Genomic DNA, 17,299 nt, shown 5'->3' on the forward strand with positions numbered 1-17,299 from the left:
AAGTCACGCTCAGAAACATGCCTCTTTATTAAATAGTTCATTGTAATCGATTTCTAAATTAAATCGATCGATGGAATATTATTATGCTACGAGCTCGAAGGGGGTATATATTTTGTTTATTGTTCTTTATGCAACCATTAAATGAAAATTTGAACCATTATCCGCATGTTATGCAAGCCTAGTCGCAGTGATGTTACAATTCGGGGGCACACAGCGGCTTAATGAGGCGAATAAGGGGCTTTTCTTCGTAATCGCGAGTGAGCGAAGTAAGCAAGCATTTTTTCAAATTGAAAATGTAACTTTGTGACAGAAAATCATAACGTACTCTGACTGGTTCCTCTCGTTTTCTTTTTCCACCTCTCGACCAAGGTTTTTTTTTGGAGGGGGGTGGCCGAGGGGAAGGATGGGCCACTAAGTTATAATCCCCCAAGTGCCATTTGCACGTCAGTTCGATTTAATTCAATTCAATACAAAAAACAAAACAAAATATGGTTATTGGCTGAGCGAGTGGAATTTCATGAGTTTGCAAGAATATATATCCAAAACGAAAAATGTGTGTGCGCCAGTGGGGGGGGGGGGGGTTAAAAGAACGGTGAAGATTTACTTTAAAAAATATATATTTAATGGGGTTAATATGTAATCAAACGGCCACTAATTTATGCTCATCCCTGATATTTCTTTTCTCTTTATTTATCTTTCGATTTAAAAAAATATTTCAAGGAAATCGCGTCTATCAATTTTTTCCCATACGCTTTGTTAAAGGTTGAATAAAAATAAATATTATTTTACCATTCTAATTTTACCAAGAAATCGACAAATAACCATATAATCAGGAAAGGTGATTCGGGGGGGGGGAGGGGTGGAGTTACCCCTCATATTCAAAAGCATCTTTTGATTATAATCTCCTTACACAGTAAAGCCACTGTTTAAGCTTAACAACGCTGTTTACTTCATGAACCTTGCTTAACAATCTCAATATCCATATTTTTTTAATGTACTCTTAAGTTTTTTAGAATTAAATAATAAAAAAAAAAGCTTTGAAGATTTTAAATACTTTAGTAGTAGCAGCTGTCCTTTAGAAGTCTATCATGAGTATGAGTTGCACAAGATGCTTCTTCGGAACATTCTTCGAAAACAAAGGTTCTTATAAGAGGTTGTTTTTTTTTGCCTGCTCCTCATCAGGAACCTTAAAAGGTTCTGAATCACCTCCGACCAGTAACTTTGGAACCTCTTTAGGTTCTTTATCAAGCAATTTTACTTTCTTGAGTGCCCATATAATATAGACCCTTTTTAGTAACCCATAATTTTTCTCGAGGGTTCCAAATAGTCAAGGGGGCCTTCGGGGCACTTGAGTTCCAATTCCAACGTTGTTTTCCTCAAAGAGCATACACGTCAATTAACACGTGCAGGGAAAGGTGACAATATTTACACTTGAGATAAGCCATATGCCGAGATGTTTGGCTTATCTTTGTACGATGTGGACGTAGTTTTAACGCAGTCCAGTACTTTTTGAACTACATGAATGTAAAATAAAGTAGGATAATTAGATTAATTTTCTAAACCGAATGTTGATGAGATATTAAATCTAATGAGATATTCTAAAAATAATCCTGCCAAATTATGGATTTCTACCAATAAATATTTAATTCAATGTATATTTTATAATTTCTTTTCTGTTGCAATTCTTTTTAATTTTCTCTTTCATTCTGCACTAGCTCCCCCCTTTTTTTTTTTGGGGGGGGGGGGCAAAAAAGGTGGTTGCGGCCACACAGCCCCTGGAACTGCCTATACATTTTTTCATGTCTTATCCATTCTAAACTATTAATTTTGGTACATTAGAGGAGGCAATGAATTTTGGATTCCCATAAATTCAGAATTATATGTGAAAATAATTAAACAATTTGTAGATTTTTTACACTCTCTGTCAATATTGTTGTTTTCTTTTCTGCTTCTTTTTATTCATTTCTTTCCCTTAATTTTTTAAAATTTTCTTTTCGCATCTTCCCTTTATCTCCCTCTCCAAAGTATTTTCCTTTTGATAATTTTATTCATTCATTTCTTTCTTTCTTTTTTTCTTTCTTTCTTTCTTTCTTTCTTTCTCTCTTTCTTTCTTTCTTTCTTCCTTCTTTTCCTTCCTTCCTTCCTTCCTTCCTTCAGTTCCTTCCTCCTTCCTTCCTTCCTTCCTTCCTTTCTTTCTTTCTTTCTTTCTTTCTTATACAACATTTCAGTTTCTTTTAATTTGACCATGAGGACCGACGCGACTGAACCATAAAATGTGGAAATAACGCAGTAACTTCAAATATTCATAATGCATGAATAAAACTTTATTTCTATATGACAATGAGTGGAAAACAAGAATATTTTTGTATTTTATGCAATAGTGAAATAGTGAGTGGGTGACATCATCAGTCCCCTCGTATGCATACCGACCAGGATGTGCATATTGTGACATTAAACTTAACTTAAAGCTTTTGTAACTGCCTAGTTTAACATGCACTTTTGATGAAATTTTTTTTAGGGTATTAAAAAGAAAACAAAGAAAAAAAATCCATCAAGCATATTATGCCTGATGGATTTTTTTTTCTTTTTTGGGGGTGAACTTGTCCTTTAAGAACCTATCCTTGATATCAACCAGCCTTCAAGGGAATAGGTCGTCCCAATTTGCAATTTCAAATTTGATTCCCCTAACCTAAGTTTAAAGACAAGATACAGGGAATACCCCCCAAAAAGAACTCACCCCCCCCCAAATTTTTTTTTTCTTTTTTATTAACTTTTTACTTCACCATATCATTTAGAGCTGTCCCCGATTCCCGACATTTTCGTCTCATTTCGAGACAGTTTTTGACATATTTTTCATCCATTCCGGTGAGTAAGACAGAGTATGTTTTGTGAATTTCGTGTATATCATGTTTTTAATCATTTTGTGTACCAATATCAATGAATTTGCACGTTTAATTTGAGAACAAACCGATTTTTAAAAGCTCCACTGCAAATTGATTTGCCAGGGAAGTGACCTGCTGAGTGCTGTACCGTACGGTACTGTGTGACTGTGAGTGCAGTCTCGTCTCTGTAATGTATTGTAAGCTAGGCGTTTGGCATGTTTGGTCGGGTCGGGCGGGTGATGTGTTTTGCAAAGGGCGATGCGATCATGGGAGCATCAACTGTTCAAGTGCTCGTCCTGGGGGGACCTAGCCTGGGGCGTTTTGGGGAGTGAAAGTTATATACTGTACGTATGGAGTCACTCCCCACTAACGCCTGGGTTTCCTCCCTATACTTCCCCACATACGGGTACAAAACCAGAAACTTTCGCCCCCGAGAATTCTACTTTCCATCTAAAAGATCTAGGCCTAGCCCTAAAACATGTACATGGGGTCCAACTTCATTTCCAACATTTCAGCGATATTGATTTCATTTTTAAAGAAGAATTCATTAAAAAAACGAGAGATTTGTTTTGAAAAGATGGAAAGAGCTTACTTCCGTGTTTACGTCGCCATCTTGATTTCTTTGTCTTCCGCTTGGCGACAGCACGCAAATCCAGCGATTTGCGTGCTGTCGCCAAGCGGAAGACAAAGAAATCAAGATGGCGACGTAAACACGGAAGTAAGCTCTTTCCATCTTTTCAAAATAAATCTCTTGTTTTTTTAATGAATTCTTCTTTAAAAATGAAATCAATATCGCTGAAATGTTGGAAATGAAGTTGGACCCCATGTACATGTTTTAGGGCTAGATCTTTTAGATAGAAAGTAGAATTCTCGGGGGCGAAAGTTTCTGGTTTTGTACCCGTATGTGGGGAAGTATAGGGAGGAAACCCAGGCGTTAGTGGGGAGTGACTCCATACGTACAGTATATAACTTTCACTCCCCAAAACGCCCCAGGCTAGGGGGACCAGGCCGCTGCGACCGTATCCAAACGACCTTTCGTTTTTCGGCCAAAATTGACTTTTGCAGTCTTGTGTGTAGATCATACACGGAAACGCCAGTAATTGTTTTACATGTAACGTCAGAAGTGATGGCGAAGCGTAATTAAAATGGACTAGGGCCTAAATATTATTTTCTAGATCTAAATTAAATAAAATTTGAATTTAACAAAGTTGGTAAGACTTCCATATGTCCCCTCCACTAATTTTAAAAAATACTTCTCCAAAAGAAAACCCCCTTTTTTCGTTCTCTTTTTCTTCTTCCGGATGGAGCTTGGATTCGAACCTCTCGCTGCTGATCAAGGCATCTTCTGTCTGTCGCCTTACTCACTGAGCTAGCAGGAATTGTTGAAAGCCATGGGTTTCATAACGGTCAACCGATATTACGACTAGTCTACTCTCCAAGGGGGGGGGGTGAAAGGACGGAAGGATATGAAAAAAAATAGAATGAATGACAGTAGGAGGGATGAAAAGAAAACAAGAGAAAGAAGGAAGAAAAAAACTTTAAAAATGAAGGAAAGTATGAAGAAAGATGAGAACAAAAAAAGAAAAGGAGGAAGGAAAGAAGAAAAGAAAAAAGAAAGAAAGTAAAAGACAGAATGAAGGAAAGGAATACCGTAAGATGATTAAATGAGAATTAGAAAAGAAAGAAGGAAAAAAAGAAAAATAAAGAAAGAAATGAAAAAAGGAAGGATTGAAGGAAAAAAAAGAACAAAGAAAGATAGAAACAAACTAAAGAAAGCATTAAAGAAGAATGAGGGAAAGTATGGAAAAAGCAAAGGAAAGAAGGAAAAGAGAAATGAAAAAAAGAGGAAGTAAAGAAAGGAAGAAAAAAAGAAAAAGGACATAAATAAAAGAAAGAATGAATGCAGGAAAGAAAGAAAAAAAATGATGAAATTGGAAGTAGGGGAGAAAATAGAGGGGAAGAAAGGAAAGAGAAAGAAGAAAAAGAAGGAATAACAAAGAAAGAATGAAGGAAAGAAATAAGTAAAATTATTAAGAATGTAGAAAAGAAAAAAGTAAAGAAAGAACTTGGAAATGAACGGAAGAAGGAATAAAACAAGAAAAAGAAAGAAAGAAACAAATGTAGATAGAAAGATAGTTTCATTGGATTACTTGTCTACAAAAACGTGACAAGAACATGTACACACTTAACACACTAAAGTTATTACTATAATTCTCTCGGACACGCCCATATTTGGCTTATTTGAGGCCACGCCCACTCTGATCAGATTTTTGGGCGGCTTCTCATTTTTTGGTGAATTTCAATAAAAATGGTACTGCATCAAATCTGGGGCCCGTTGCAGAAAGAGTTGCAATCGATTGCAACCCTAAAAATCATGCGCAACTTGATTTTCAACCAATCAACAGCGCGCATTTTGGATTTGCGATTGATTTTTTAACTTGCGTTTAAACGCAACTCTTTCTGCAACGGGCCCCAGGGACCCTAGGAATTTGAAACATCACTCTTTTTTGACCCCATGTATAGCCCACCTCTGATAGAATAGAGACTTAGATTTTTAACAGGGAACATCAATTTATGACGGGAGATTTTTCAGTGTATGTAGGTTTTTCTTTTTTTCCCTCTTGGCCTTGTTTTATACTGTGGCGATTTCAGAGGTTTCAGCGGCAAATCACCCATCCCCACCATGCATGTTTTTGTTGGTATCAGCCCAAGATGCAAAGTTGGCTGGTTGGTTGGTTTAGTGATGATGGCGCAAAGGGCCAAGGCCTAATAGATTATTTGAAGTTTGGAATTTAAAATATGTATGTCCATTATCTTAAAAAATTAAGGAATGACCCACCCATGACCATGCAGGCATTAATTCATTATGTGATTAAATTTTCTATGTTGGTTCAAACGTTAAAAGGATTCTGGAAAATATATGGGACCCACCTTATCTTTTGTTTTTTTATTTCTGGAATATAATGTGTTTTTGTATTGTACTGACTACTGAACCTGCTATTCTAGTGGGTGTTTCATACATGTAAAGCTGTTTGTAAGTTAACAGCGAATTTAAGAATGAATGGGGATCCTCTTCTATGGTAAATTGTATATTCATTGGCAGTGGTTTAGTGCGTAAGAAAGGATCACCAGGCGTTCTTAAAGGTAAATGCTAGTTTTGGTAACGATATCAAAATGAGTTCGTACAGAATCCAATGAAATGACCACCAAAGTGTCTGTTTGTATATAAATAAAACACATGTGCCAACTTTGGATTCTCGAAGAAATTGTGTAATTGCTGAGAAATCAGCAAATAAGCACAGGATTCGGGTAGAGTGTCAGGGCCCGACGCTCTAAGCAATAATTATACATTGTCCCACGTGCGCTTATCTGTGTTGGGGATCTTCGGTGTGAACATTTTTTAGCGTAGATTTCAAGATTTCACAACGTTCAGTTAATGTAACTGTACCAGATCTAGATCCTCGATGATATACTGACAATTAAGCCTGGTTTTACAGACTCTCATGAAATCAGTGTTTACTGCAATTTCTCTTTAAAGTCGCTCTTAACTTACGAACAGCTTAATGAGAAACGGCCCCTGGATAAAGATTTGAAGTAAATACAAAATAAATAAAGACTTTTGAAAGCATGCCATGAATTGTTTTTCATTTTTTTTTCTTCCCACAACAGCCTCCTGGGGTTTCATGTCGGGGAGGCGATGGACTACAACTACTTGAACCAGCCGGGCAACCCAAGCCAGCACCATCACCCTGTCACCGAGTACATGCACCCTTCAACCGCACACTCCCAGCATGTGTTGTACCAACAGTCCTTACTCCCGCACCAGATGCCCTACCCCGGTGGTATGCTGCCTCCTGAATTCAGGGGGGTCGGTGGTGGACCCGATCAGTGCTCTCAGGTTGCGGAAGTGGCCAGGAATGAAAATGTTGTGACTATGGTGAGCGTATCAGGTAGGTTGGAGGTGACACGACACTAGCCCCTGGGACATTTGCCCTGGTCCTTGATAATATCTCAGAGGGCATAGGGTTAGAGTTAGGATTGTAATTGAGTTTTGGGTTCAGAGTAATGTAAAGATTTATCTTTAAACGTAACCTCCAAAAGTGAAATTAATTAATTTTAGTTTCGGAGGTTACGTTTTATATTTGGTTTAACCCTAATTCTCCGGGGGGGGGGCATAATGGCCCCCCCCTCAACAATTTTCGCGATATATCTGCTGCGCGAAATTCTTTCACCTCGCAGCTCACTGAATTTTTACATTCAAGTCTCGCGCAAATTTTGAGACCAAAGTTGTGACGCCCGGGTACGCGGTTACGACATTACGCAACATTATGCAAGTGCATGTCAGACCCAAAATTGCTCATAAACGTGATTTCATGTACAAATCCAATGCAAATTGCGTATTTAGCCAAAATTCATAAATGTATCATTATTTCTACTTTTACTGATTAAACTTAATTAATTTTGCCTTGTTTATGATCAGAATTATGTCTGGAACAATTTCCATTGAAAAACAATAAAAAACAAAAAGTAAAAAAACAAAGAAATACATAAGAAATTCATAAAACAATAAAATACATAAGAAATTTATTTCCAAACCAAAGTTTTTTTGAATTGCAATTGTTAAGAATGCTACAAAGAAAATTTTTACCAAAAATTAGCATTCTAGGAGCTTTATTTAGTGATGGCCCCCCCCCCCCCCGGGAATGACAAGAATCAAAATACCCCGGGAGATTTAGGGTTAACATGATGATTTCTATAGGAACCAGGTTAGAATCGTTAATGTTAATTACCATTTTTCATCTGTATTCATCATCATCATCACCATCATCACCATTATCATCATCACCATCATTCTTGTCATCATTTTATTCATTGTCCTAAACACCATTCCCCATCTTGGCTACCAAGTGTTACTCACCTTTACATGTATTTTTTTTTATTTCGTTCACTCTGTTTTTGGCTGTCATAGTTTGAAGATTGCTTATAACATTAGTCCTTCTTGTGCATAAATGAAATATACTAATCTAATATTTTGAATTTTATCCCTACTGTTTGTACATGTATGATTATCAGTACGAAAATTAATATCCTGTTTATGATTTACATGTATTTTCAATCACAGCTTGAAAATAGTATAATTTTATGAATGCAGAAGGTGAAAATATTGGCTGGTAGTCTGGTAAAGGTGCAAACTCAGAGATGGCATGGAGTTAGTTTTCAGGCACAAAAATTGTCGGATCATGGAAATGCCATCAGAGCTTTATGAGCATTTCCAAAGAGGTCATTAATGGTTGTTTGTATTGATTTTCTTACTCAGAACAAGATGTCCACACTACACTCCTTCAGATGCAAAATGCTCTATCAGGCAACAGCACCATTGGATACAACACACAAACCAGTGCTGGCCACCCCCATGCCACAAGGTCACCACCAAATAGACCCAGAACCCAACCAACTCAAGCCATAGGCACCGCTGCACAACGCACCGGCACCATCCAACCACAGGCAGCACCTGCAGAAGAGCAGTCAGCGCCGCAGAACCTAGTGGCATCTGAGCAGTCCGAGGCACCGGTAGAGTCGCAGGGTACCGGCAATGAAGGGGAAGAACCAGAGGAGCCTCCATTGGGTGGTCCTCTACCCGAGGGTTTGACCTACAGGAAGCTTGGCCCAAAGACGATCTGTGTGGTGGCTGATAGGGAGATCCCTGCAGGGGTGCGCTTTGGTCCGTTCAAGGGTTCTTTTGGAAAGGGACCCATTCACTTTAATAATATCTTATCTTGGGAGGTAAGTGATTGTTACAGAGCTGGTAACTAATACTGATTTTCAGTATTATTAATATTGAGAAATGAGAATCCCATTGGTTTTATGCAAAATACTGATGTCCAAAGTTTCAGCTTGATGTGTTATCTCATTGTGCTTCTTTGAAAAATAATAATTTCCTCACCAAAATACTGATTTTCCGCTGTTAAAAATGCTGTTGAAATGTTGTTCAGGTTGGTAGCTCTTTGGTAGTGATTGACAAATGTGTGTTTCTCTTTGTAGATTTTATCCCTCCTCTCTTTTCTCACTTCCCTCCTTCTTTTGATCACCTCTCATTTTTTTTTCTGTATTCTAAAAATCCACTTCTTTCACATCCTCATACACCTTCTTTCTTTTTTCCTGACTGTCCTCTTCTCTTTACTTGACCTTCATCAAGGCTTCCTCCAATTTCAATGCTCCAACCTTGTGTTTTCTATTTATCACCATCCATTTCTGTTTAAGGCTTCATTGCATGCAGGTCTCGGGACCTTTTTAGGTGTGCCTCACGAGCAAGGTTTTTTTTTACTGGAAGAAAATGTTGCCATGTTTTTGCTGTCAAAATAGTTTGTTTTAATGTGTGTATTCTTTTCATGACTTCAATGATCGAGCTTTTTGCGTATGCTCAACATATACATAAGGAAACCTTACAGGAGCCGAATAATGACCTTATTCAAAGCAATCTTTTGACCAGATTTTGCAACATGTGGGTTATTCCTGAAGTAGAATTTATTCTAAGTTGAACAGATTTCTTTGGTCCCAAAATATTCAACATAAGCAAAGTTAAAAATAATAATAATAATAGATGGGATTTAATATTCACTGAATCTACTCTGAAGAGTACCCAAGGCATGTATCTTACATGATTTTTTTTATAGTATGTGTATTGAAATTGAAAGAAAAGCAACAACAAACACTTAACTTGATCTCTTTCCTTTTTCTTCAGATGACTCTCGAGGGGAGAGTGGTCGGTTTCCTGAGTCCAGTCAAGGGGGACAAGGCGTGGACCACCAAGGTCCGAGCTGCCCAGCATCTCGGGGAGCTGACCGCCGAGGCTGACCAGTACAACGGACGTATCTACTTCACGACAATCAAGGAGCTACAACCCGGTGAGGAATTCAAGGTGTTCTATAGTGCAGACTACAGGGAGAGCTGCGGGTTCAAGATAGGCCTCCATGACCTCAAGTACAATCAAGGTATGATTATTGGTCTTTTCTGAATTTATCATCAATAACCGTAAGTGGATAGAGCTTACACACGCTCTTTTTAGACCACCGAAAATGATAAAAGTTCTCCAAAAGGTCAAGCGTGCACAAAGTTCCAAACTTTTTTGCTATTGCGTGTGGGTACGTGGAGCAATTTGATAATAATGCTAATAGTCATTTGTATAGTGCCATCTAATTAGAAATGATAATTTCCGAGGCGCATTGCTATTCTTATTACCCCTGCTGTAGCTCAAGCTGCCTTTCAATGCTCATTGCATGCAAGGAATTAATCCTGCCGTGTACCCATTCACTTCACCTGGGTCGAGTGCAGAACAGTTTTGCTGGAGGAAAACACACCATGGCTAGGATTCAAACCCACGACCCTCTGTTTGAAAGGTGAGAGTCAGAACCACAAAACCACGACGCGTGTTGGTGTGGCCCCATGTACTGTTCATGGGGTCATGGAGTAATTTTCCTCGGCCTCAAATCAATGTCGTGTGTGTGAGCGTAGGTCACAGAATTGCATGCTTGCATACAAGCTCCATCCAGCTTATGGATATTGATCGAATTTATTAGGCTTACCTAGCTTGCCATAAGTAAGCCTATGGGAAGTTGAAACAACATTTGTGGTAAAAAAATGTACCGTTGAACAGTAGGTTGATGTCAGATATAATCCAATTAATAGCGCTAGGTAAATGCAGGTAAATTGTGCTAGACAAAATCATGGTTTCCCCATTTTCACGGAATACTAGGGGAAAAAATAATTTTCAATGTAATCTTATTTTCATTAATAACTCTGCAAGCATTGTGCAATACAAATAGGGAATCATATTTGTGCAATGGGTATTGAGATTTAGCGTTCGGTGAAAGAGAGATGCTTTTTAAATCTGCTTCACCTAATCTTTCTGTCATCTAATGTGAAATCTTGTACCATTACACTTGTGCCTATTTGCTATTGTGTACTATCACACAAACAAAATAGTATTAACAGACTCCAAACCTACAGATGCTATGCCACTGAAAATAATGTGATATCTGTGGTGAGGTTGGATTTGTGTATCATTTCTATTTTGCCAAAGTCAATTGTTCTGATAACTACCGTTTACGTCTCTAGATCCTGGTATATTTTGGCTTTATTGATGATTAGATTGCTTTGTTATGGAACTTGTACATGTACTTATAGGTACAATTATGTACTATATTTAGTGCAAGGGCTAGGGTTAATTAATCCTGTGGTAGCACTTGTGTCCAGCTACAACACCCCCCCCCCCCTCTGTAGGTGTAATATTTGCTAATAGTAATACTAGTATTGGAATTAACAGACCCTGGCTGGATTTTGATATTCAACAAGGTCAAGTGAGGGTTGCGGCATTGCAAGGAAAAGCTTTGTACAAAATGGTAAATTATCTTGCATTGTAATAAAAGATTTCACATGTCATCACAGCAATCTGATGAAACTTTTTTGTGGTTGATTTGTTTTTCCATGTTTTGAATCTGTGGCATAATTTCTGTTTTCTCTTGATACAGAATCGAAAGGTTTCGAGTGCATCTTCTGCCCGTGCCACTGCAGCAACCCAAAGAGCCTCTTGCGACACATGAAGCTCTTCCACCACAAAGACAAGCGACCAGAAATTGATGTTGAAGTGCAACAGATGAATGAGGATAGAGATTCTTCAGAAGAGAGAGACGACGGGGATGTGCCAATCGGCGAGGGAGAGGAAGATGTCATCGGAGTCTCATCTGGAAAGGGGTTTCCAAGTGAGGGACCTCTGATCATACATGAGAATTTCCATCAGAAATTGGGCATTGGTGGAAATGCAGGCAACATGGAAGACTGCCTCACTTGTGAGAAATGCGGCTTCATTTGCCCTGACAAGGCAGCTCTAGAGAATCATATACTTGGTCACAAGAAGGCACCCTTCGGATGTGACGAATGCGGGCGTGTATTCATGTCGCATCAGGGCTTGACTGGTCACAAGAGGACAGATCATGGAACAGCCTCTAAAGACCGATTAAAAATCAAGCTGCGGGTACGGAGGAATGGTTCTGGCAGGAACTTCTGCAAGACCTGCGGCTACACCTGTGCTGGTCCAAAGGAGTATCAGAGTCATATCAATGGGCACAAGCAGTATCCCTTTGGGTGTCCCGAGTGTGGATGTCTCTATGAACAAAAAACCTCTCTCTTGGTTCACCTCAAGGAAAGGCATAGTACGACCAGCGGAAAAGGACAACCAATTCTGATGTCTCTGAAGACGAAAGGTGGTGACAAGCTAAGATGCTCTAAATGTGGGTTCAACTGCCCTAATGAAAACTCATTCAACGTCCATATGAAGAATCATGATAAGGCTCCGTATGGATGTGACATCTGTGGGCTGATGTATACACAGAAGCAATTTGTCATGCGGCATAAACGTGCAAAACATGGTATATCCACCCCTGAGAAGCCTGTCTACATGAGGCTGTCGCCTCCATTTTCTTGCACAGAATGCAACAAGACATATGTCAATCCGAAGAGCTTCATGAAACACCAGAAAGAGAAGCATGGGTGGCCTGCTAATCCTCAAGATAAGTTAGGTAGTGCCAATGTACAAAGGCCTGGAGACTTTGAATGTGACCTTTGTCCAGAGACTTTCTCAACACCGACAGCCTTTAATTCACATCTTCAAGAAGCACATGGTATTGAGCCACATCCCAGTGACTTGAAGAAGGGAGGAACCAAAAGAAGGAATTCAGCAGCCCAGCCACCAGGAACTAGTGGGTCTTCAAAGGACACACAGGGCAGTGTTCTCGGGTCAACAAGATGCTACATCTGTGGCAAGACATTCATCAAGTACAGCTTCCTGCATGATCATCTGAGGCAGCATCATGGCATTGAGCCTTTGACCAGAGGTGGTTCTCAGGGAGCAGAGACATCCCAGGCTAACCAGAATGAAGAACAGAATGGAGCAGCCCCTGCAGAAGAACAAGATAAGGGAGAGCAGATTGACATGCTTGGGAAACCCATGGACTACTATAACCGCCCTCGTCCTTTCAAGTGCAAGCATTGCCCTCGAAGGTTTGTCTACCGTCATCGTCTCAGACGCCACGAGTACAAGGTCCATCTAGGAGGTGCCAAATTCAGCTGCAGCTTCTGCACCAAAGGCTTTGACATGGAAAGTCAACTCTTGGTCCACGTCCAGAAGCACACCAACAACCGACCATTCAAGTGTACCCTCTGCACGAAATCATTTGCCTCTCAGAGTGCTCTTGACAATCATCAGAAGGAACATACCGGGGAGAAACCTCACAAGTGCGATGTCTGCGAACGTGGCTTCGGAACCCGTAAACTTATGACCAAACACAAACTCCGAGTCCACAGCAACAAGGAGAAGAAGTTTGTCTGCTCTTTCTGCGGTAAGAGATTCCTGGCCGGTAAAGATCACAAGATTCATGAAAGGCGACACAAGGGTATCCGACCCTTCGTGTGCCTATCCTGCGGCAGGGCTTTCAAGGACAAGCATTGCCGAGATGTTCATATGCGCATCCATACTGGTGAGAAGCCTTACGTCTGCAAGCAGTGTGGCAAAGCCTTTCCTCTTCCTCACCGACTCACTGATCATATTGTCATGCACCAAAAGGAGAACATGGAGCAGCAGGCAGCAGCCGCGGCAGAGGCGGCCTCGACTTTAACAAACCTACCTGTACAGCCATAATGCGACGCAATCAAGAATGATGTAGAAGTATTGTAGTTAGCTCCATATGGAATGTCTGAAAGTGACATTATAGAGGGAAGAATTATTATTTTTTTTGGTTGTGGGCTGATTTGTCGGAGAAGGGGACGGTGAGGAGGAGAAGGGGAGGGTTAGGAGGAAAAAGGCAGGAAGAGAAGGAGAACATTTGAAAGGGGATGAGGTGAAGGAGGAGGAAAAGGAGGGAGGAGGCAAAATGAATGAGTAGGAAGAGGATAAGTGGAGGAGAAAGAGGTGTAATAGAACACACACACAAAAAAGAAGATAGGATAGGGAGAGAGAAGATAAGGATGTTTAGTGAAAATGAAACAATGTAGCAAGATAACAACGGAAAGCAAAGGAGTTATACAGTTGATCCCTCATTCAGATGACTATACAACAGAAGATGAGTATGATGATTTTCTTATCTATAGGCCTGTCGAGGCTATAATTCCACGTAGCTGTATCATAAATTCTATGTTCTCTGTATATTCTATGCCTGAAACATCATTGTCTTTTGTATTTTTCCTGTTGCATGTACATGTACATACAAGTAGAAAGGTATATATTCTGCTTTTATAGCAAGTTTAATCTTGGAAATCAAGAATGGTATAACCAACAAAATTTTAAAACAAATTTTAATTTCTAAATTGGACCAACATGCCTAATGTTGTATTTTGCAATATTTTGTCCTGTTCATGTATCAAACCATTGATGTTTCATGTAAAATATTGTTTCCCCAAAATTTCTTCAACAAATGAATGTATCTATCCTCGTTCCTGAATGGCTTAACTTCTTATCCCCCCTCAAGTTCTTGCTATTCAATCAAAAGATTGTAACGCAGGAAGGTGACACAACTCTATTGAGCATTCTAAAAAGATATTTTTATTTCATATTTTTTATGAATTGTAGCTGTCAAATTTTGCAAGATCAAGTGAACAGATTGTATGTACCTGTAGTCGTAAACATTCCTTTTCTTAACAAAATTGATTGCATGAATAATCATTGTAAATGATTTTAGTGTTTAAGGGAAATTCCATTTAATAACACAAATCCCATATCCAGTAATACATGTAATATGAGATGCTTGATATTTTTCTTGGACCGCATTGTATAAAAGCTAACATTATAATTGAATTGCAGCAAAACCTTTATAAATTGCATTGAAATCTAGTAGTACAGTATTAATCAATAGGTGTCCACACTCCAGCATCAGCTATGACAAAGAAATGTATTTGCCCATACACTATTGTCCTCAGACAGTTGGGCTCATGAGATGCTTTGTACATGTAGGATCTTATGCTGGATACACGCCTGCTATTGTGCATCTGTTTATTTCATTTTTACTCTTGCCCATCTAATGGTAATTTTCAAACCAGTATGGCTTGCCATAGATATAACCCTTATTAGTACAGACATAAGGTCATTATGAACTTAATATCAGACAGCTTTTTGGAGCAATCTCCATACAATGTCTTGATACATTTCACCTCTTACAGGATCTGGGTTTGCTCTGAAAAAAGAAATGCATGTTAATATAAATTAAAACATTTTATTAAAGTGTGTATCTTTCAATGTTAATACAGTATGTATGTATTGAAAAAAAGAAGAAAGTGTTATGTAATTGTACCACAATCGTTCAAGAGTTGTCTTGCAAGTTTGTATATAGGCATGATGTATATCTTCTCAAATTATTAATTTAGTTGCTGGATTTGAGCACTTACGTGTTTTTTTTTCTCTGACATAAAATGATAAATGTCAATGTTAAGTGGCATTGAAGCATTGGAATACCTTATATCGTATTCACGTTTGGGACTTTTGCTTTCTTCTTTTTCAGTATTATTCACTGACGAATTCATTCTCAGCCAATGGCATACAAGTGTTTCAATAGCTTGTAACAGTCATAGGTGATTCTGCTTTATTGAAATACTCCTGTAGTCTCAAATGGTGGAGTTTTAAGATTCTTTATACCTATGGTCAGAATCTAGTCCCGGTATTCAGAAATTATTTTATCTTTTGTCTTTTGTGTATGACACCGTTGAGATGGCTTTGATCACCCGAAAGTGGTTTTCAAAACTACTTCATGTAGAGCGACCCTGTTGCTATGGGGACACTTTCAGTGGGGTGACATATTTTCTGCGAAATTTGAAACCGCATCATACATGTAGGCATTCCACATACAGTGAGTGGAGTAGCACACTCGAAATGTGCGAAGATTGCTTCTTTAGCTTTAAAGGTAAAAGACTGCAGTTGCAGCAAACAATTATTTCATGAGAAAGTCTTTTAAATCAAGGTTATTGTCAAAATATTGTCATACGTCTAGATCTGGTACATTAATGTCAACTTATCTTTGTAAGATCATGAAATCTTAGCTCAAAATAGATAATTCTGATGATGCACTATCACAAAGAAGCATATGTGGGGCAGTGTATTAATTAATATTACTTCGAAAGTACCCGACATCTGATGGAATTCCGTGGTTATTTTGCTCACTTCTCAGCAGTTATGCATTTGTTCCAGAGCTATTTGGCACCTTTTTTTTTTAAATTTATACATATACAAATACTTTAATGGTAATTTTATTTGATTCTGTTCAAACTCATTTTGAGATCGTTACCACAACTGGTATTTATCTTTAAGCTGTTAATGCAATTTCATTATACAAACTTTATGAAATGGGCCCCCATTCCTTTTAATGTGTATGTTAGTGTAAGACAACATATAAATCATGTTCTTTATTCAGTGCCACATTCCAACAGTCTTTTTGTTCTATAAGCTACATGTATTACTGAATCATCCTTGGAGACTCTCTTGGATCTGGAACTGTCCACTGGAAAAATCCTTAGTAAACAATGCCTCCGTGAATTCACATGAACCTTTGTATGCACAATGCATCCTACAAAAAAAGGAAACAAAGTTCTTTGGTAGTTTTCTCTTCACAAGCAAATGGTTTGATATACTAGTAATATCTGTATATTATCAAGTTCATTGTTTCTTTATTTTTATAGCTTATTTGACACACCTTACGCATCAGTGGGTTTTGGGGAGTTTGGAATTACAATTTCAGTATCAAGTTGTGCAGAAAATTGGTCAATATTTATGTATTATATAGGGGGTTGGAAGTTAGAGAGGGATGGCTCAATAAAATTTCTTTTGTTCTTAGTTTTTTTTAAAGTTAATGAAAGGGGATGCAGATTCGTTGTCGTTAGACCTGTTTAGATTGGTCGTAACCTGCCATGCGTTAGGGATCCTCAGAATTTGTTCTCAAATGAAAGAAAAGATTTTCTCAAGTGTTACATTTGAAACCCATAAACACATTTGATGATAGGTATATTTAGCCTGAAAGAGGTTTCCTTGATTCTAGGACGCAGTATATATATCATAACTTTGCTTTTCCATATTGGTATGGAATAAGTTAACTACAAATAGAAGTATGAAATAAATGAGGCATTTTGTCACTTTTGTATTATTGATTTTAAATTTTGTTTTAATGACAGGTGCATATTGTGTATATTATATATCAACTCTTTAGGGTTAAATTCTGCTTAGAAGGTTAAAAAAAATCAATTTAGGTGTTTATGGTATGTCCTGCTTATATTGTATATTGCATCAATGATTATCAAATAAATGTATGATCTAGATGAAGGTAAAAAAATGTGTTTATTTTCTTGTCTTCAGATTCTGCAGTTGATAGCCATAGGGGGTATTC

At 38.3% G+C, this 17,299-nt stretch overlaps 1 protein-coding gene and 1 long non-coding RNA gene across 2 annotated transcripts; one reads left to right on the forward strand and one right to left on the reverse strand.

Moving 5' to 3' along the window:
• The first annotated feature begins 2,778 nt into the window (after nt 1–2,778).
• On the forward strand, nt 2,779–16,123 carry LOC121420158 (zinc finger protein 271-like). Its single transcript, XM_041614698.1, has 5 exons — nt 2,779–2,865; nt 6,552–6,832; nt 8,200–8,666; nt 9,625–9,874; nt 11,411–16,123. Exons 2-5 carry the CDS (start codon nt 6,580–6,582, stop codon nt 13,573–13,575), a joined length of 3,135 nt encoding a protein of 1,044 aa, XP_041470632.1. The 5' UTR covers nt 2,779–2,865; nt 6,552–6,579; the 3' UTR covers nt 13,576–16,123.
• Nucleotides 2,919–4,102, reverse strand: LOC121420159. The gene is made up of 2 exons (XR_005970709.1): nt 3,887–4,102; nt 2,919–3,188 (listed from the first exon to the last, which is right to left on the reverse strand). It is a non-coding gene; the product is annotated as an uncharacterized LOC121420159 (long non-coding RNA).
• Nucleotides 16,124–17,299: the final 1,176 nt, after the last annotated feature.

The sequence above is a fragment of the Lytechinus variegatus genome, chromosome 8 (assembly GCF_018143015.1).
Source record: "Lytechinus variegatus isolate NC3 chromosome 8, Lvar_3.0, whole genome shotgun sequence".
In the NCBI taxonomy this organism is placed as follows: Eukaryota; Metazoa; Echinodermata; class Echinoidea; order Temnopleuroida; family Toxopneustidae; genus Lytechinus; species Lytechinus variegatus.

What these genes read in the sequence shown, in the direction of transcription:
- LOC121420158 (XM_041614698.1), top strand. Translation starts at nt 6,580, where the DNA reads ATGGACTACAACTACTTGAACCAGCCGGGCAACCCAAGCCAGCACCAT. An exon ending in GACTATGGTGAGCGTATCAG is followed by an intron (nt 6,833 to 8,199) that starts GTAGGTTGGAGG and finishes TTTCTTACTCAG; the next exon opens with AACAAGATGTCCACACTACA. An exon ending in ATAATATCTTATCTTGGGAG is followed by an intron (nt 8,667 to 9,624) that starts GTAAGTGATTGT and finishes CTTTTTCTTCAG; the next exon opens with ATGACTCTCGAGGGGAGAGT.